General features: G+C 32.4%; 1 protein-coding gene across 4 annotated transcripts in view; it reads left to right on the top strand.

Moving 5' to 3' along the window:
- LOC127734436 (probable ATP-dependent RNA helicase DHX34) overlaps window positions 1–20,108 on the top strand; it is a 36,153-nt gene extending 16,045 nt beyond the window's left edge. For all 4 annotated transcript variants that reach the window (XM_052244291.1, XM_052244292.1, XM_052244289.1 and 1 more), the window contains exons 14-28: window positions 1,132–1,279; window positions 2,147–2,213; window positions 2,815–2,922; window positions 5,974–6,060; window positions 6,722–6,796; window positions 9,497–9,607; window positions 12,191–12,346; window positions 12,706–12,807; window positions 13,972–14,118; window positions 14,611–14,756; window positions 15,472–15,704; window positions 16,272–16,439; window positions 17,908–18,016; window positions 18,487–18,638; window positions 19,853–20,108. In XM_052244291.1, the coding sequence (XP_052100251.1) occupies window positions 1,132–1,279; window positions 2,147–2,213; window positions 2,815–2,922; window positions 5,974–6,060; window positions 6,722–6,796; window positions 9,497–9,607; window positions 12,191–12,346; window positions 12,706–12,807; window positions 13,972–14,118; window positions 14,611–14,756; window positions 15,472–15,704; window positions 16,272–16,439; window positions 17,908–18,016; window positions 18,487–18,638; window positions 19,853–20,007 (1,964 nt within the window). In that variant the 3' untranslated portion in view covers window positions 20,008–20,108. The remainder of the gene's footprint in view (window positions 1–1,131; window positions 1,280–2,146; window positions 2,214–2,814; window positions 2,923–5,973; window positions 6,061–6,721; window positions 6,797–9,496; window positions 9,608–12,190; window positions 12,347–12,705; window positions 12,808–13,971; window positions 14,119–14,610; window positions 14,757–15,471; window positions 15,705–16,271; window positions 16,440–17,907; window positions 18,017–18,486; window positions 18,639–19,852) is intronic.
- The last annotated feature ends 1,918 nt before the right edge of the window (window positions 20,109–22,026 follow it).

Genomic DNA, 22,026 nt, shown 5'->3' with positions numbered 1-22,026 from the left:
ATTTCATGAATGCACATTTTTCGACGCTATTTTTACTACGATTTTTACAAATGTTTATTAAAGACGTAAAAGCCTGAGTGTATCGAAAACATCCTGGTATCTCATCTCATCACAATCGGACTATAACAAAATCGGACTATAACAAAATTCGTATATATACTTTTTGTTATTAAGTCTCCAAAACAAAGTTTGGAGACTTTTAGTTTTTGCTCAGTTCTTATTATTTTTCTTCTTGGGGTCTATTTAGGGGTTTTGAGGGGCCTACAGAAGGGAGGGTTTTACTATAGAACCCTATGGGATATATTTTTTTTAAATTTTCAAATGACTATAACTTGAAAACAGTAAGTGATAGACACACACGGTCTTCAGTAATGATCACAGGACAATAAAACAAATCAAATAAAATATAGGTTGAGTCCCTGGGGTCACCCCATCCACTTCTGTTTGAGAACTTGTAAACAGTCGAGACCCCCACCCCTAAACCATATATATTCATGTATGCGACAATAATACAAATTAAATGAAATATAGCGGGAGTCCTTTTGGGTTACCCCCACCCCATCCTGTTTGAGAACTTGTAAACGGTTGAGATCCCCATCCGGAAACCATATATATTTCTTGTGTGGGACAATAAAACAAATCAAATGAAATATAGGGGAAGTCCCTGGAGGACTCCCCACCCCCTCCTGTTTGAGAACTTGTTAATGGTTGAGATCCCCACCCCTAAACCATATATATTCTTGTATGGGACAATAAAACAAATCAAATGTAATAAAAGGCGAGTCTCCTGGGGTCACTCCCATCCCCTTCCTGTTTGAGAACTTGTAAACGGTCGAGATCCCCACCCCTAAACCATATATATTCTTGTATGGGACAATAAAACAAATCAAATGAAATAAAAGGCAAGTCCCCTGGGGTCACTCCCATCCCCTTCCTGTTTGAGAACTTGTAAACGGTCGAGATCCCCACCCCTAAACCATATATATTCTTGTTTGGGACAAAAAAACAAATCAAATGAAAGGGCGAGTCCCCTGAGAATGAACATAGTTACTAAATAATTATCTAGGTTAAGCAGGACTAAGTGTTATGTTAGGAATCATTATTAATTTGGATATGATATTTGATTTGTAGGTAGAACAGGACCAGGAGTATGTTATAGACTGTATGATAGTCCTGATTATGATGCCTTTCAAGAATATGCTACACCAGAAATACAGCGGGTCACTCTGGACTCTTTAATCCTACAGATGGTCTCCATGGGTCTTCCTGATGCTAGGAAGTATGTGTCTATGAAAAAATAGTTTACTTATAGATTTTTGTGTTAATATATATGTCATTACTACAATTGGGTTACATAGGACATTGTCAAAAGGACATCAGAAATATTTAAATGTTGTGAAATTTTAATCAAAATAAAATGATATAATGGGTATAGATAAGAAGACAACATCCTAATAACACATCAAACCATAAGACAACTGAAAGTAAACATATGGTCTTCCACTATATACGAGTCTCTTTATATAATCTGTTAAGCTCTGAATTACCTTGTAAGTTTTGAGTGAATTTATTTAACAGAGATATTGAAGATCAATTGATTGATTACTGTAAATTCAGAAGGTTTTTATTAATGCGAATAATGCGACAGTGATTATCACAATAAAAAAACTTGCATTCTGATATCTGATACATATATCTGTATGAAGCTTTTCCTGAAATTGCAAAAAATAATCTCACATTTTAGTTCAGTTTCAAAAATGGCAACGATAAATGCACAAAATAATTTCTGTATATACTGTAATTGTTGGTGTTCAGCGATTTTTTCAGCACATTTGGCTATATCATGGCAACCAGTTTATATTGGTTGAAGCAGCCGGAGTGCCCAGATAGAACCACTGACTTTCGGCAGGAAAACTGGCAATCAACTATAGAAGATCTGCCATCAATACTTAATTTCATAAATGACAAAACATATATTAAAGATACATGTATAACAAAATGCAACCACTAACAAGATTCCTGAGTGTCGTAATATTTATTATATGTGCTAAAAGCAGAAAGTCTAACCAATGGACTATTTCATGATTATGGCTAATCTTTTCATATTTCAAGGTAAACTTACAATTTCTAATCTTATGTTTTTCAGATTTCCATTTCTAGAGGCACCAGACATAACTAGTATTGAAAATGCAATTATATTTCTTAAAGAACAAGTAAGTGTTATTAATTTTTCCAACTTATTTGATTTATTGCATAATAATTTTGATGATTGATAGACATAGAATTGCTAAAGATATTATATAATACTGTTTTCTTTTCACATTAAGATTTTATTCAAAAGAATTATAAATAAAAAGAGATGCAGTAGGGTGTATGTCAATGACCCAGCGATCCTTAAACATTGTATAAATAGAAAAGACATCTAAAGTGCTACCAAAGTTCTGTCAGCAACACCAAATTCTCCAACAAACTTCATTTATGACAATGATACAAGTTTTGTCATTAAATGTGAAATTCATTCAAATACAAATATGTATAAATAAATGGAGATGTGGGGTTAAAGTTAGTCAGCAACCCAAGAACAGATATAAACTAAAATATACATCTTAAGATCACATTTTGTCATCTAAAGACGTGTGCTAACACTCTTCATATTTATTGTAAGCAAGTTGTTTATAAATTCAATAGATAGAACCAAAACTATGATACAAACATTAAACTGGAAGTAGACAGACTAGATTTCTATCTTAGGACAGAAAGACAGAAAGCCAACAAATAATCGGTATAATACAGTTCATTGTGTATATTTTTCAGGGAGCTATGAAAGATGATGAGACATTAACACCCATTGGTAATATGTTATCAAGGCTACCAGTGGATGTTGTTATTGGTAAAATGTTAATCATGGGTTCTATATTTCATGTAAGTTTTACAGGACACTGAATTTGTTTGGTGATTATTTACCAGTGGTGATATAAGTAAAATATAAATTAATACTCCAAAAAGTTATGAAGAGTTTTACCCTAAATGAGATGAAAAAAGAAATTTCATTAAAATTAGTTGAGAAGTGATGTAATTCCAAATTTATTTTTTAATATATGAATAGATAAGAAATCATAGCATGCGGTACATTTTTTCCCCATAACTGTACATATTCATTGAGATCACTTATGTAGAATAGGAAGTGAGGTAAGTAGGTATTGTTTACTTTAGTTTTTAAGCTTTTAGTAATCAATTTACAGTGACCTATAAAGACTTACATTGACTTCATTTGAACTCTGGTGGATAGTCGTCTCAATGGATAGATAGAAAAAAATGATAATGGCTTAAGTATATCCAGAAACAGTTCACACAATGTAAAAACATTTTTATACGACCGTTTTTGGTCGTATATTGGTATGACGTTGGCGTCGTCGTCTTCTGGCGTCGTCCGGCGTCGTCAGAAGACACATTGGTTTTCGCACTCTAACTTTAGTTTAAGTGAATGGATCTCCATGAAATTTTACCATAAGGTTCAATACCACGAAAGGAAGGTTGGGATTGATTTTGGGGGTTATGGTACCAACAGTTAAGGAATTAGGGGCCAAAAAGGGGCCAAAAATAAGCATTTTTGTAACTTCCAGACAATAACTTGTGTGTAAGTGTATGGATCTCTCTGACATTGTACCACAAGGTTCAATATCACAAAGGAAAGGCTGTAATTGATTTTGGGGGTAATTGCCTCAAAATTTTAGGAATTAGGGACCAAAAAAGGGGCAAAAAACAAGCATTTTTCTAGTTTCATGACAATAACTTGTGTGTAAGTGTTTGGATATTTCTGAAATTGTACTACAAGGTTCCATATCACAAAGGGAAAGCTGGAATTGAGTTTGGGGGTAATTGCCCGAAACGTTAGGAATTGGGGGCCAAAAAGGGGCCAAAAATAAGCATTTTTCTAGTTTCCAGACAATAACTTGTGTTCAAGTGTATGGATCTCTCTGAAATTGTACTGCAAGGTACCATACCACAAAGGGAAGGCTGGGATTGAGTTTGGGGGTGATGAATCATAAGGGGGTTCAAAAAATTTGGGGGGGGGATTTTTTTTTACTTTTTTTTTCTTTTTTTCCTTTTTTTTTTCTTTTAAAAATTTCCATTTTAAGTTGGTTATTTCTGATTAATATTTAAAAGCAAATAATAATGATATGGTAGGAGATACACACCAAACAGGATGTGTAAATTATTATATAATAAGTATTGTGCAATAGCAAGAAATTTTCAATTGCACAGTATTGCACAATAGCAAGAAATCTTCAATTGCACAGTATTGCGCAATAGCAAGAAATCTTCAATTGCACAGTATTGCACAATAGCAAGAAATATCCAATAGCACAATATTGCGCAATAGCAAGAAATTGTCAATTGTACAGTATTGCGCAATAGCAAGAAATATTCAATTGCACAGTATTGTGCAAAAGAAGATACTTCATATAAGTTGCTTATTTCTTGATCAATTTCAATGGGGTTTTATTCTTGAATTCTTGGGGTTTTTTAATATGCTGAATCTAACCGTGTATTAAGTTTTTGGATTTTGGGCCCTGTTTTTTTAAATTGGTCCACATTGAGGTCCAAAGGGTCCAAAATTTAACTTTGTTTGATTTCATCAAAAATTGAATTATTGGGGTTCTTTGATATGCCGAATCTAACCGTGTATTTAGATTCTTAATTTTTGGTTCCGTTTTCAAATTGGTCTACATTAAGGTCCAAAGGGTCCAAAATTAAACTTAGTTTGATTTTAACAAAAATTGAATTTTTAGGGTTCTTTGATATGCTGAATCTAAACATGTATTTAGATTTTTGATTATGGGCCCAGTTTTCAAGTTGGTCCAAATCGGGGTCCAAAATTAAACTTTGTTTGATTTCAACAAAAATTGAATATATGGGGTTCTTTGATATGCTGAATTTAACCATGTATTTAGATTTTTGATTTTTGGGCCCCGTTATCAACTTTGTCCACATTGAGGTCAAAAGGGTCCAAAATTAAACTTTGTTTGATTTCATCAAAAATTGAATTCTTTGGGTTCTTTGATATGCTGAATCTAACCATGTATTTAGATTTTGGATATTGGACCATAATAGGTGAATGTCCAATTTAAAATGTTTAAGTTCTTAGACCACATTCATTCTGTGTCAGAAACCTATGCTGTGTCAAATATTTAATCACAATCCAAATTCAGAGCTGTATCAAGCTTGAATGTTGTGTCCATACTTGCCCCAACTGTTCAGGGTTCGACCTCTGCGGTCGTATCAAGCTGCGCCCTGCGGAGCATTTTATTGAAATATGTTTGGGATTCAATATAGTATTTTATGAAAAACAGAAAAATGTGTTATGGCAACCTCTTATTTTTCAAAGAAAACCATACCTTTAATCTGGGAGAATATATTTTATTTATAAGTTATTATTGGCTTTGAATTAACTTTCTGTCACTAGAAGTACTTTTAGATCAATACTTTGTGTCTTTTGGCTTCGTGTTAATTGTTTTTTGTGCTTCGTGCCAATCTGAAGAGTCAAGCCAGTTCCTATTGAAATTTTACAGTTTTTTCTTATGCTGTTCTGTTACAATACAGAAATAGGTTAGGTGAGGGTTAAATACTCACAAACAAGTTTAACCACTCCCAAATTCTATATGTGCCTGTAAATCAGTGGTTGTGGTTGGTTGCTGTCTGTCATATTTGTTTTTCCATCATTGTTTTAGGCTTAGATCAAGCTTAGATCAAGCTGTCGCTTTTTACGTTTGAATTGTCTCAAATTTTGTCATGTCAGGGTCTTTTATAGCTGACTATATGGTATTGGTTTTGCTCATTGTTTAAGGCCATACAGTGACTGATAATTGCTTAAATCCACGCCATTTGGAATCTGGTGGAACGTTGTCTCACAAGCAGTCACACCACATCTTGCTTTTTATTGATTTTGGATAAATTCATCTTATTTTTCAGATGATAGATGCAGTACTATCAATAGCAGCAGCTATGAGTGTTCAGTCTCCATTTACGAATAGAGCTTACGTTGATAGAGATGCTATGGTAATATTTTGTTATTTATTTCATATGAGGTTATGGTTATACATGTTTTGTACTGAAAAAGATAAAAAAGATATGATTGCAGTCAAAGGTTTTCCAGCTAGGGAAGCATATGTTTCGATTTTCACAAGCTTATAATAGATGAATGAGAAAGTAGATTAATATGGTAAATGTTCTAATATTGGAAAAATATTCAAATTTTTTTGTTTATAAAATAATTGATTTGAAAAACTTGCACCAAATGGGAGGAATGTTTGTAAGTTAAGAAAAAGTGAAATGACCTTTACCTGTATCTTTGTTGCTGTCCTTGAAGAGTATACTTTTACACTGAGTCTTCTAGATCTGGATAAATCTAAACTTTTGATCTGAACCAAATAAGGTTTACCAAAGTCCTCCTTAGGCTAGGGCTATTGCAGGAAAAAATGTATGGGAGTGTTAAGACACCACATGATATTTATTTCTGTGGGTATTATAGGGGTGGAAGCAAATGAAAATAAAAATTATACGTGGTGGTGTATGTAAAAAGTGTTGTCCCACCCCTTCCCTAAATTTTTTCCATGAATAGCCCTTAGAATATCTGTATTAAAGCAAGTTAGCATTTTATACAGAATCTAGATGAATATTGACTACTCCAATCCTTGTTTATAAGTGTTTTATATTTTAGGAAGCAAGAAAACCACTAGAATCAGACCATGGCGACCCATTCACCTTACTAGAAACTTTTGATGAATGGATACAGGTGTGTGAAAATATAAGGCGACGTGGAATATGCTAATGAGACAGTAACTCAACAACACAATAAAATAAATAAAGAAGACAAAATACTGTCATTAAAAGAAAACATGATTTTATGCCATCTGTTAAGTTTAGAATTACTTCACATCTTGGCAAAATGATCTGACAAGTGTCTGTTTATATTTTAAAATATCATTTTTTTAATACAACAGACCTTTTTTGGTGAGAAAAAAGTATGAATAAACTAATGGGGTTTTTGCCTCGTCTGTCGCAGTATGTTAGACATAGGTATTACAATCGGGCAACAATGTAAACTTTTTGTGTAAAGCTTTATATTTCAGAAGTTAAAAGACCTGGATGCTTCATACCTTGTGTGCGATACCTTATGCTATGAAGTTTCTGTCTGTCATATGTCCTTGACCTCATTTTCATGATTCAGTGACAGCTTGAAAATTTTTTTACAGTTTTTGTCTTGCCTTGACGGAGTCAAAAAGCGAGACATAGGTATGCTGTTTCCGGCGGCAGCGTCAACAATGTATTAGTTTGTGATTAGGTCTAGTTCATGGTGAATCACTAGTGGTAGGTCAATGATATTTGGTATGCAGTTGTATTAGCATTGGCACATCTCATTAACATGGAGATTATTTGGCCCCGCCCCCTCATTCAAGGTCAATTGACTTTGAAACTTTGCTTAGTTTACATGTATTAATTTGTGATAAGTTCAGTTTAAGGGGAACCGTTAGTGGTAGGTCAATGATAATTGGTATGCAGTTGTATTATAAGCATTAGCACATCTCATTTCCATGGAGAATGTTGGTCCCTACCCCTCAGTCATGGTCTATTGACTTTGAAACTTTTGCTTAGTTTACATGTATTAGTTTGTGATTAGTTAAGTTTAAGATGAACCACTAATGTTAAGTCAATGATATTCAGTATACAAATGTATTGGCATTTGCAAGTTTCATTTCCATGGAGATTATATAACCACACCCCCTTATTATGGTTCATTAACTTTGAAACTTTTACATAGTTTACAAGTTAATGTTTGTGTTTAGGTTTGTTTAAAGGGAACGACTTATGAATAGTCAATGGTATTTGGTTTGCAGTTTTATTAGCATTGGCACATCTCATTTCAATGGAGATTGTTTAGCCCTGTACCTTCAGTCATGGTTCATTGACTTTGAATATTTGCATAACTTACATGTTAAAGTATTGCTATTTTAATTTCAACATTTGCATTATCAAAATAACAAATAGGCGAGACATATCTCTGTGTTAACAGTTTATTTTGTTAAGTGAAATACTCATCATTTTTTCTTAAAATGTCCTGTACCAAGTCAGGAATATGGCAGTTGTTATCAAATAGTTCGTTTCTATGTGTGTTGGTGTTTGTTTTTGTTGCACTTCGGTGTTCCTGTTGTTCCTTTGTTTTCCTCTTATAGTTGATGTGTTTTCCTCGGTTTTGGTTTGTAACCAGGATTTGTTTTCTCTCAATCGATTTATGACTTTTGAACACCGGTATACTACTGTTGTCTTTATTTATTAAGAGTAATAGGAAAACAATATTTGGTATATAGGTTCCTTGCAACGTCTCATGTCCATCAGGTAGGATTCACATAACCTAGACCTTATTCCATAGATCAGTGATCAAGGTTAAAGTTACATGGTCAAGTCCATATCTCAGATATTATAAGCAGTAGGTCAAACTCAAACTATTTGGTGTATGGAATGATTTTAAGGTGTACATGTCCGACTGACAGGATTAATCTGACCTTGACCTCAATTTCATGGTTCATTGGACAATGTTTAGTTTTTGTGGTTTGATCTATTTCTCAGATACCATAAGCAATAGGGCCACTATAAATGATGTATGGAATGATTGTTAGATGTACATGTCTGTCTGGCAGGTTTCATCTGACCTCAACCTAATTTTCATGGTTCATCGGACAATTTTTAGTTTTTGTAGTTTGGTGTATTCCTCAAATTTATAAGCATTAGGTCAATTATATTTAGTGTATGGAACAATTGTGAGGTGTACATGTGTGACTGGCAGGGTTCACATTTTTTAATTACTGGTAAAAGAAAGAGAGGATCAAACACCAGTTCACAAAATGCCACAGGGATAACTTCAAGTTGACATACAGGTACCACATAAAAAAACAGAGGTTGATCAAATCCTTTTGATTTATTAGAGTGTATCAATTAAATGTTTAAAATGAAGTGAAATGAAAAACCAGAGGTGAATTCTGGTGTTCTTGTATGGTGAGGAGTTTTGGTTCTACTATTTGTGCCAGTCAATAATGTTTCACCTAATTTAATTTATCATAAGATTTGCAGCAAGTTGTTCAAAATCATTCTATGAAATATCACAAAAGCTTTTACCATGATTAGTCAGTAGTTAATCACAAGGAGGTACAAGTGAAAAGTAAAAAGAATCAGGTTTGCTGAATTTGAAGCACATTTTTGAATTTACTTTCAGCAGAAAAGCTTGAGACAACAGTTGGAGCAGCCAAAAATGGTTAAATATGTAAGGAGCTGCAGAACTAAAATGGTTCTGAATACAAACACCCTTTTAGAAACTTGTAACCTCAGTTAAATATACAAAAGGTTATTACTGAGCTACAATGTGTTTCTGAATTGTCTTTTTCTACCTCTATATAACATTATGATTGATATATGATATTAAGATTGCTATATAATTCAGGTAAAAGCTGAAGGAAGAGGTACAAAGAAATGGTGTAAGAGGAGAGGACTTGAGGAACAAAGATTTTATGAAATAATAAGACTTCGTAATCAGTTTAAGGAATTGCTGAAAGTAAGTACTGTCAAACAGCCTTCTGGTTAAATGTTCTGCATGTAGATCATCTGCTTCTCTAGGTTGCTTTTTTATACCAACAATATGATTGCAAAAGGAACCACTTCTTTGCAGACCTTTTTTTTAAATCCTCACCACAAATATATTTTTAAAAAGTTAATTCCAATTGATATTTTATGAATTGAGTCGCAACTGTCATTGAATTAATCTCAATCAATGAAATATCAAAAGATACATATTAGAGTATACTACAAAATTCAGTTGAGAAAAATCAAAACTCATATGATAATGGTACAAAAGACAACAAAAACTCAAATACTAGGAAACCAATACTATCTGTTTATCCCGGCTTAGTATATTTCTCGGATTTTGATTGGCTAATGGCCTTTTTTAAAAAACCGGTAGCCCAGGGTGTTGCTAACCCATATACCTGGGCGTTGCCACCCATTACCCCAGGGAACTTCACGTGCCCTTTCCTAAGTTCTGTGGTGGTTCCCAGTGAAAAACTTAATTCTGTAGATTATCCATGTTGTCTGAATTAAATATGTAATCCACTAACAATTTTATCCTATTATGCTATTATGGCATTCATTTTAGTAAATGCATCACTTGACTACCACGTCATCAATGAAAGGGACTACTGAGTACTGACCTAGTTATACAAATGACCCAAGTTGACGTCACACCGTCTACAAATACGAATACGAATATGAATACAGGAAGCTTAATACCAAAATTTATGATAAAAGAGAGGATTTTTCATTTCCTATTGTTAATTATCCATTTTTGTCGAGCCTTCGACATGTAGACGTCTTGTATGTTCAGGTATTTCACATCCAATCTTTTATGGAAATATTCTTTACAAAGCACAAAAATGTCAGCATTCACCTCAAAAGCTAACCAAACCTTTAAACAGACTTATTCAGAATTGATATAGTTACGATACTGTTGTCAGGTCATTAAAGATGGCATATTTTGGTGTTAATATTGATTCACTCATAGGGTCTTTGCATCGGAAATAAACACATTTATTCTAAAACCAGTTGTTGGCATGATACGGGTTATGTTCATCTCATATATTTTATGATGGTATGATACTAAACCCCTAACAGGAGGGATTGTGCTTGATTTTCATATGATGAAGACATAATCTTTCAACCCGTTTAATTGAGGTCTGGAGCTGGCATGTCAGTAACTGCTAGTAGTCCTTTGTTAATTTATGTATCATTGTCATTTTGCTTAGTTTCTTTGGTTACCTATTCTGACATCAGACTCAGACTTCTTTTAAACTGAGTTTTACTGTGTGAATTGCTGTGTGTTTGTTTTTTCTACATTGGCTAGAGGTATAGGGGGAAGGTTGAGATCTCACAAAACATGTTTAACCCCATCCCATTTTTGTGCCTGTCCCAAGTCAGGAGCCTCTGGCCTTTGTTAGTCTTGTATGATTTTTAATTTTAGTTCAATTATATGTTTTGGAGTTTAGTATGACGTCCATTTTCACTAAACTAGTACACATTTTTGTTTAGGGGCCTGCTGAGGCCCGCCTCTCTGTGTGGGATTTTCTCACTGTGTTGAAGACCCATTGGTGGCCTTGGTGGCTGTTTTCTGCTCTTTGGTCGGGTTGTTGTCTCTTTGACACATTCCCCATCTCCATTCTCAATTTTATTTATTAAACCAATTATCGAACCATAAAGGGCATGTTACATATGAGCTGCACCAACCTTATGCAAATGAATATCAATACATCTGTTAACCTTTTTCGAGTTGAAAAATTCTCTACAGAAAGTCTGTAACAGTTTGAAAATTGAGTTGTTATAAGAACCCTACAAAACAGACCAAAATTCATCTTTTGTTTCGTATTTAAATGTTCCAAAATCAATCAAAGTCTTTACATGTACATGTATACATTTAAGTATGTGCACTTACATAAGGTCGATTTCTATCCAATGCATCTCATATAATGATTACAAATAGACATATAAAAAAAACAATAATGATAATGCTTATGATAATATAGATTTAACTATAGCAGTTTTTTTTTTATTGTAAAACATTTATAACAAATTAAAGCCACAGTGTTGCAACATTGAGTGCCAAATTTGATTTATTTTAGTTTCTCTTGTCTTTGGACTAAAAACGTCTTATATTTGACTATCTGTAGGTTTCTACCAAAAGTAGTGCCCTACACCTTGTAAAAATTATGTCAAATTTCCAAATTTTGATTAAGCTTTTTGAAATAATTAAAAAAAACGTTGCTTTCACATTACACTTTGTGCCAGAATTTCCCTAAAAAAATCGCCCAATTCAAAATAAGACCAGGGATAAATTTGTTATCCATAGATATGGGTATTTCAACATCCTTCAGATATTTGGCACTTCCAAAAATATTTTGGTACAGAAAAAATAAAGATCATTTAAATAACTTTTATTAAAGATAAAAAAGACTGATCATACATGACCCTCATGATTGTTAATAAAAATTCATCAGAAAACTAGAAGGGAAGACAAACCGCAACAGTTACTTAGTATTGTCAAGTCAGTTGTTTTTCATGAGTTCTAATTAAGATTTTCTGGTCTTTTCAGGATCACCATTTGTTGGACAAAACTTTAATAGGAGAAAGATATTTGACAAGTGAAGAAAGGAGAAGGCAGCATGGAGACAGAAGGAGATTGGGAGAATTAAAGAAGGAACAACGAAATGAATCAAAGAAAAGAAAAGTTCTGAAGTTGGAAGATTCAGTATGTTCAAAATTTGTCACATATATATGAATGAGATCTAATTAATTTTATTCATGCATTTTGGATGACTTATAAGATTTAATGGCTTTGAAAAGATTATGCTAGCAGCTACAGAGAGATCACTAAGGAAGTTGAATTAGAAATAACCTACAGAAAGATTTGAGTCATAACATATGTGACTATGTATTTCTATTGATTTTCTAGTTACTGTCCTTTATATCTAAGCTGGGGAAAAAGGGGAAACGTTATATTTTTGTGTCAAAAACAAACTTGAAACTTATTTGCTTCAGTTAAATGACCTTTGAAAAGCTTTTTTTTTTTTCAAAAAATGTTTGAAAGGAGACACATTGTATTTTCAGGAGTACAGATTGAGTGAAGGAGAAGAAGAAGATGATGACAATGAAGGAACAGATATCAAAGATCTAGAATTCAGGTTATCACATGACCTAAATAAATTACAGGTAAAGTAACTATACTCTAGTGTTATAAATATTACTGTAAATTCTGAAATTTTTGCTGGCATTTATTTAATATTGTGATTGTTGAACAACAGACAATAAATGCAAGATAAATAAAAGAACAGAGTTCCAATGTCCCCCGTGTTGCACATATTTTATATTTCCAAGGGCATAACTCTTTTTAAAAAAGTTGATCGGCCATCATTACAGAACTTGTCCGAGATATTGCTGATATTAACCTATAGTATAAGTTTTATAAAAATCTGGCAAGAATTGTACCTGTGAGAGCGCTAACGAGGCCATTTTCCATAAATTTAATATTTCCAAGGGGCATAACTCTTTTTAAAAAAAACTGATCATCCACCATTATAGAACTTGTCCAAGATTTATAGAATAACTAATCGAAGAATTCAAATAGAGAAAAATATTCAACGAGTGACCGAACAACACATTAATTCACGAATGCGTGAGGCGCATGAGTTAATTATCAGTGTTGTTCATTCACGATATTTGAATTCTTTGATTAGTTATTCTTTTTTTCTGTGAGAGCGCTAAAAAGGCCATTTTCCATAAATTTAATATTTCCAAGGGCATAACTCTTTTAAAAGAAGTTGATCGGCCATGACTATAGAACTTGTCTGAGATATTGCTGATATTAACCTATAGTGTAAGTTTTATAAAAATCTGGCAAGAATTGTAGCTGTGAGTCGCTAACAAGACTGGACGGACACACGGACATACGCCCGGTATTTCCATGTCCCCCGCAATGAGTTACGTTTTTATTTGTGCAAAACCTATCCTTTTGCAATTTTTGCAATTATATAAACATTGAAAAAATTTTGAAATTTATAGTAAATGTTTTTTTTTTTATCTAATTTTGCACCAATTTGTATTATATATGTGTATATCTGTTGTAATTTTTTGAAACAGAAAGTTCAGTTATTTTAACTCCCTAACCATTCTATGATGTAGTTATTATGACAGCATGTTAAAAAGGGAAGAATGTCTGATGGCATCACTCAAAAAGATTCAATATTTTGTTGGTCTCTGGATTATATATTTATGATTCCTCCTCCAGAAAAAAGTGGTCACCATGATATGGCATATTGTGCTGAAATAAATCAACCTATCGTATATACATATATATATTACATCTATCTTTTGCAGACTATTTCAAACCAAAGTAGAAGTTTCACCTTAAAGGATATAAATTTGTTGAAGATTATATTGTGTAGTGGACTTTATCCACAAGTAGCTATAAATGATGATACAAACTCCTATAAATCTGACTCGGAACAATCCTTCCATACAAAGGTTGGTTATATCTTATAGTGTAGTGTAAACTGAAAGTCACATTGATGTGAAAATGTCATTCACAAAGCCTGTCTTTGGATTCAGTAAGGGATGACATAAAATGATAACATAGTTAAATCAAAAATAGTAAATTCGAAAAAATTGAAAAAAAGAAACCACAATCTACCACAATCTAAAATGCAGGTATAATCCCTAATGCTGAAAGGGGACAAAAGAAAGAAATGACTTATCAAACAACTGTAGACTGAATTAAGAAGATGATTAACTTGATACAGGGATTTCAAAAAAATTAAAATGGTGACTTAATTAAGCAGTTTTGTAGTTTTACAGTACAATGAATATGCATAAATCTATAAATGTAAATCTCAGACTTTTTATGGATTGGTTCATATGAAATTAGCATGAATTATCTGTAAAGTTGACACACTGTAGTTATAATTTAGTATTGACAGTCTTACTTTTGAATTATTTTGAACTCAATGTATTTTACAGAACAAACCATTTTTGCTTCTTCATCCAACTTCTGTGTTTGCAAGTCAGCCAGAGTTACTTCAGCCACCAGAGCCAGAAAAGCAGAATGTTGGACCAAGTGATTTAAGAGGGAAACTAAGTAACAAACACCAGTTACTAACTTATGTGTAGGTATCAAAACCACTTACATGTAAATGTGTTATATCAAGTTCAGCAATTTTAATTGATTAAACTTTAAATCTTACTTGTATAAACAATGGAGTTATCAGGATTCCAAATTTTGATATTCTGGATGCAAAACAAATAATCCAATTATCTGAGATTTAAATAAATACGTTTTCAAAGAGACAAAATAGAACAACTTTATCAACAATGTATAACCAGATAATTCAGCTACATTTATTGTGATACTGAGTGTTATGAGAGCAACACAGCTGTCTTGTTATATGCAGCAGAAAGTTGGAAGATAAATGAAATTTTGTTTGCAAAGTGCCTGGTATTCTGTCAGGACTATCAGTTAATCACCACTTGTTCCAATAGTGATTATTATGAAAGATTGTCTTGAAAGTGGCCAGAATATAAATGGACATTAGTTTTAATGCCCATCTGTGATAGTTGGGTGGGTGTTTTAGTCACAGCAACTTGAAATTTAGTACACAAATTCATTATGATGTACACTGTTTAAAATACAACCAAATTAGGGTTTTGATTTAGATTTGTGGTATACTGAATATGGAAAAGTGATAGAGTGAGGGTCATGTTGTCGTATGGGCACCAATTATTGTTCAAAATATATCTAGAATTTATTTTTTCTGATACTTATCTGACACATTGTCTATACTCTGATCAGTAAGATAACACAGTAATTGTTATATTTTATAGAAAATTACTGGAAACAGACAAACCATACTTAGTGAACACAATGAGAGTTCCTGCTCTACAGACTGTTACCCTATTCTCTAACTTCCTGGATACAAGTTCTGATTGTACCAGACTCATCTGTGATGGATGGTTAGAAATAAAATTCCCTGATGCTGAGATCGCCCAGGATATCCTGTCTAGTGTTATAATGCTCAGAGCTACATGGCAAAACTTGCTTCAGTTAAGATTGCAGGGTGAGTATTTAATGTTTTAATGCTTAGAGCTACATTGCAAAAACTTGGATAGCAGGATGAGTAATGTTTATATTTTATGATAATATAAAGTTTCCAATACACTTTCTCTATAACTTTGTATAAGAAGAAACTCTTTCTCTTTTATTGATCTGAAAAAAAAAGATTTTTTTTGTTGATTGTGTGTATGCAAGATAGACATTTTTGTAGCAGATTTAGAAATTTAGAAATAAGTATGATGTTTTAGAACTGTTAGTTGATATACATTTTAATGGCTTTTTGTTACTATGATTCTTGAATAACATATTTACTCTTTATATTTATTTACTATTTGTTTTGTAAAAAAAATTTCATGGCAGATTACTCAGGGACTATGTACTTCATTGTGAGATTTGTCATTTAGCATATAAGTGATTTTGTAGTGTAATGCCTCTTTATTGCTTTTGCTCATAGGATCATCTTTCCTTTATATTTCTACTTTATATAATATTGGAATTTTGTGTGACAAGTTCAATAGCAAATATGCATTCAAATTTACTTTAATGAAAATTCATTCATATTTTGTTGCAGATACATTTAAAAATTTTAACAGTGAAAAAAAGATAAACCCTAGAGCTAGAAAACTTGAGAAGATATTAGCAGAGAAATTGAGTCAGTTCCTGAGTAGTGATGTGTTGTATGCTGTCAGAAGAGTTATGACTGCTGAAATGAAATATGTTTACAAGGGACCTGGAAGAGGTTGGTTTCTACATGTTTTTACAAGAAGTAGATATAAGAAGATGTGGTATGAGTGCCAATGAGACAACTCTCCATCCAAGTCACAATTTGTAAAAGTAAACCATTATAGGTCAAAGTACAGCCTTCAACGCGGAGCCTTGGCTCACACCAAACAGCAAGCTATAAAGGGCCCCAAAAATGACTAGTGAAGCATATATACTAACATTTTAAACTTTTATGATGAAATTATCCTGCCTATAATATCTTTAGATGATATTTGCTCTCTATCATCTATATAAGAGTTTTTTTATCTCCTTTTTGAAATCTTGTTATTTAATCATTGTAAAACACAGTTAATTATATCTTATTGATTGTCCCCCTCAACCAATTAAGTTAAAGAGGGATAAAAGTGTTTCTTCCAACCTGATCACGATTTGTGTTGAGGTCCAGATATAAGCAACTACAAGTTATATACATCTTTTGTCACATAATTTATCATGTTATGTGAGCAAAGTCCACACTTAGATAAAGACTGACCTTTATTTTACACTTCAATGGCTTCGGTTAAGTCCAAATATAAATACCTACAACTCAAAGAGGTATATAATCTTTTGTCAATTGATGCATCTTGTTAAGGATGAAGATCCGCACTGAATTTAAGTCACAGTGATCTTCATATTGATTTGAATAAAACAAATAAAATAAATACCAGGCAAGGGAATAAGCTGACCTTTATGAAGGCTCTATTGTTTTCTTGAAGTAGTCCAGTGAGAATCGACTCCAAGGAAATAGGATGCTAATTAGCTTGATACAGTTCCCAGTCAGATGATTTCTTCATACTAAAGAAAGCAATATCTTATTTTAATTTCTAAAAGTAATACCCACTCCAATGAATTTGAGATGTTTTAATTAGCACATATGGTCAGATCATATGTTTTTATATATCATATGAATTAGTACTATGCATGTTTTTTCAACGGAAATTGTGACGTCACAATGCATTCTTATTAGCACAAAAACCCATGAGACGAGGATAACTATAAAAGGCATAACTAACTAAACCAGTTCAGAAAGAAGTAATATCAAATTATATAGTAAAATGGCCATCTTAATCTTTTGATTGATTAAACATATATCAGAAGTGTACCTTATCATTAGCAGTGGTGGCCAGACACTTGAATGTGGGTCTCATTGGGGTCTTAAGCGTGACGCGGGATTGGCTGATTTTTTGTAAGCGTGACACCTAAAAGTCAAATTATTAAGCACGAAAACGGGAAACGAAGTAGGGCGGGACACGTGAAATTATAAGTGTTATTATTACAACGATAAACGGGATACAGGAATCTGATAAAACAATAAGCGGGATCCGGGATCATATCCCCTCAATGAGACCCCCTTGAAGGGCAGGAATACACATGTTTTTACTTTTTTCAAATGAAAGGTGGGTTTTATTTCAATATTCCCTTAAGATATCTTACTTTTGTTTCAGTTGATGAAAATTCAGATCTACCAAGTGGATTATTTTTGTCAAACATGAAGAATGATATCCATCCAGTGAAAGGTGGAATTCAAATTAACGATTACTTATGTTATAACTGGTGAGTTGCTCAGTATGTTTTATTGCCATACATATTCTTACGTACAAAATACTTGTCAGATACATAACAAATATAAGTGTAACATTTCTGTGAAAGAAAGGACATCTTTAAAAAAAGACTGACAGATAATGGGTAATTTTATATAAACTATTCATGGTAACCGAGGTTTGGTCAATGACAGTCATCCTTTAAATTCTGACCCGGTCAGTAATCTGTTGAGTGGTAAAAATTACTAATTTTCAATATAATTACAATTTAAAACTGTTATTCAAAATGTTGATTACTGTTTTGGTGATATTGATAATATGCCATTTTACGCTATCCAAGATCTGCTTATTATTTTTACGGGGTGAACTTAAATTATTGAAGCAAGAATAGTTATCAAGTAACACAATTTATTTCAAAAGGTCTACACATTTCACAAATATTTGTACTGAACCATTGCTATAAGTTGATATGTTTTTATACAGCTTGATAGATGAAGCTTCAGCCGCTGTTTGGGGAGAATACACATCTAGTATGCAGAAACATTGGACCTGTCCTAGATGTAAAGCTTCTCTAATCATCACAGTCTTAGAAAGGTTACAACATGAATCAGAATGCCAAAGTGCAAATATTAATGGTAAGAAAGAAAGCTTAGACTTTAACATTGTTCTATAGATATTAAGGGGGAAAGGAGGGTATCAGGTTGAACATCTCAACATCATAGGTGTCAACTCTCCTAATCTCATCAGGAGCCTACAGATATTTTTCTGAAATTTCCAGAGTCTGCTGCTCAGTCTTCTGCCCAGGAGATAAATCTCCTGCTATTCAGAACCAGTCTTAGTTAACCCAATTGTAAGTTGGTCATAAGTTTTTATTCACCAGCTGCTTTTTGGACTAGAGGGGACACAAAAAAATTAAAAATATATTCATGTAAATTTTGCCCAGAATCGACAAAAGCTTTATATTTTATACAGCCAAGTTGTTTCACTGCAGTTTATGCAAGATAAATATATTGGTCACTTCAAGAGGGTTGTATGATGATTTTGTCAAAATTAGCTAAAGCATGTCTTGTGTGATATTTTCAATGTTGAAAAATATTCAAACTGAATTTTGAAGTGAACTTTGCAATGACAATTTGCTTATTAATATGTTGTAAATAAAACACAGACGTGCCTTGCTAGGATTTAGAACTGTCTGAAAGTCTGTTAAAAGCTGCTAAATCAGCTGCTGTTATGTACATCAACCAAAAATCTAACTAATTGTTAAATGTCAAAATAAAATATGTAACTTACATTTATGTTGTTATTACACATACCCTGTAACAGAAAGTAGCCAATGAAATAGCACAAAAAATGGTGCAACAGTAAATCTCCCCCTAAAACATTTTTGTTGGATGTTTTGAAAGTTGACACCTATGCTACATTTATTTCTGTAACAACTCTTAAGTTTAATTTATTTCTATCCTAATTCTAAGACGTTATTTCATCTGAGTAAGGAAAAACAAGATAGATAATAGTCCATACTTTATAATACAGTACTTCTTAGAGAGTTCTTAGGTTTACAGGATCATGAGGGTATAATTACAAAATAGGTGATATATTTTACTGAAAAATTTTAAATTCAATCAATTTGCTTAATTCACATTTAAATAGATGTGGCCAATGCCTAAAAAAATATCTTGTGGTTTGATTATTCAAATGTTAACATTGAAACGGCATTATCTATTATCCAAGAAATCCCAAAAGGATTTTTAAGTTCTGAACTTTTTTCATTTGTTCTTACAATATCATGCATGAGGTATTGTGATTTGATAACACACTAGTTTTGTGATAATTTTTTTTTTTACTTCAGCAACAAAAGAAGAAGTGAAGAAGGAAATAGAGGAAGAGAAGAATATACAACTGAATCCATTAAGAAAGTCTTATCACTGTGATAAATGTGACAAGGATTATCATTTTACAAATACAGAAATATTGAAACATAAAAAAAGTTGCAGTGGAAGCTGAATCTTGTAGAACTGCAACAAAATTAGCTTCATAAATACTTTTTGTCATGAAATTAAGTTTTACTAAAAAGTTATGTCTAAATAAAAGTATTATAAATAAAACTTAGTTTGTAGTAATTACTCTGATCCATGTAAAGTAATGATTGAGAGTTTGCTAATGTATCAATTGTCCAAGTACAGACCTCCCTAATTATATTATTAGATTTTAGATTGGAACTTTTGGGAAACAAATACAAAAAAATTTGCTAAAATGATGAACCAACAAGAAACCAAATATGGTTAAAAGTTTCCTGTTTATATTTTAATGATGAATTATTAATGTATAAATGTGCTTGTACTGTAATTACAATTATCATTATATTAAAAAAAAAGTTAAAACATTCGTCCATATATTTTATTTTTGTTATATTGTATTATTATTTAAATAATTTTTTTCCTTTCATTTGCTGGATTATGCTTATTTATCTCACTTGCTGAATTATATGCCACTATAGATAGATGCCTGTCAATCCATGATAAAGAAAAAAAATTAATTATAAAAAAAAAAGTTTACAGCTCAAATCTTGATATTAGCCTATTGTGCCTTTGGAGAAAAACTTTGCTACTTTTAGGGTGTCTTTATTATAGTAACAGCAATAAAAAACAGCTGATTGTTAAATATCAGATTTGATTTTTTTGTACAATTAGCAATTATGCTCAAAATGGCAAGCAGAATATAAGGCCCAGCCATTTTGGATTTTTTTTAACTTCTAACATGATTTTTCCTTTTTATTAGTTTACTTGGTCAAAAGGGCCATGTGAGCAATTGCCAGCACTTGGTGTCCGTCTTTGTTGCCTGACATCATTGTCGTATACTTTTTCAAAGATCTTCTCCTCTGCAACTACTTAACCAATTTCAACCAAACTTAGGGTAAATGATCTTTTTGGTATCTAGTATAGAGTTTGTGTTTTTTATTTCAGTCAGTCAACAAACATGGCCACCATGACTAAAAATAGAACATAGGGGTAAAATGCTATTTTTGGCTTATACCTTTAAAAATAAAGCAGTAAGAGCATAACTGACATGGTTAAATATGATCAGCAGATGTATTTGCTAGGAAATTTTCAGCCAAATCTGACAACTCAATTTAGAGTTATTGCCTCTGAAATAATAGTTTTTATGAAATTTTGGTGGTTATATCAGTTGCTCAGATACTGTTAGCAATAGATAAATATTTGATGTGTGGAATGACTGCAAGGTGTACTTGTCCATCTGACATAGACCTCATTGTCATGTTTCACTCTTTTACAACGTTAAGTGAAGTGGTAAGGTCCATTTCTAAGATGCTACAAGAAATAGGTCAACTATATTTGGTTGATGAAATGATTGTAAGGCGTTCATGTCGTCCCTCTGACCTTGACATTATTTTCATGGTACATTGGATGATGTTAAATTTAAATGGTCATGTCTATTTCTAAGTCAGCTATATTTTGTGTATGGAATAATTGTTCATCTGACCTAAACCTCATTTCATGCACAGATCTATTCAGTTTTGTGGTTGGGTCAGTTTCTCAGATACTCTTTAAGCAATAGGTCATCTATATTTGTTTTATGGAATTATGTCTGTCAGTTTTCATATGACCTTAACCTCATCATATGAATCATTGGTAATGTTAAGTTTGTAAAATCTTATCTAAATAACTGAAAACATATTCAATTATAATCAGTAAGGCAGGTAAAACATTTCAAATTCAGTGTATGCACTCTTGGAAATTATGTTATATCCAAGGTTTACCAACCCGCAATTGTACAATGCTTTGTCATCAACAGATTTAAACAGGAGAAACAAGGCAATAGTTACTAGTAGAGGAGGAACTGCTGACTTTTACGAAAACCCTTGTTTTTGTTGGGCTCATTTTGCTCAATCTTTACTTTTCTGGGCTGATGTGTTTTTCTTTTAGCCATGATGATGTCCACCTATCCTCTATATGTGGGTTTTTTATTTGCACTCTTGGCATTTTGTTTTTCATTCACCTGTGA

Source organism: Mytilus californianus, unplaced genomic scaffold, assembly GCF_021869535.1.
Source record: "Mytilus californianus isolate M0D057914Y unplaced genomic scaffold, xbMytCali1.0.p SCAF_3, whole genome shotgun sequence".
Taxonomy (NCBI): domain Eukaryota; kingdom Metazoa; phylum Mollusca; class Bivalvia; order Mytilida; family Mytilidae; genus Mytilus; species Mytilus californianus.
The sequence above is the reverse complement of the archived record's forward strand: the minus strand, read 5'-3'. Positions and strand labels throughout refer to the sequence as shown.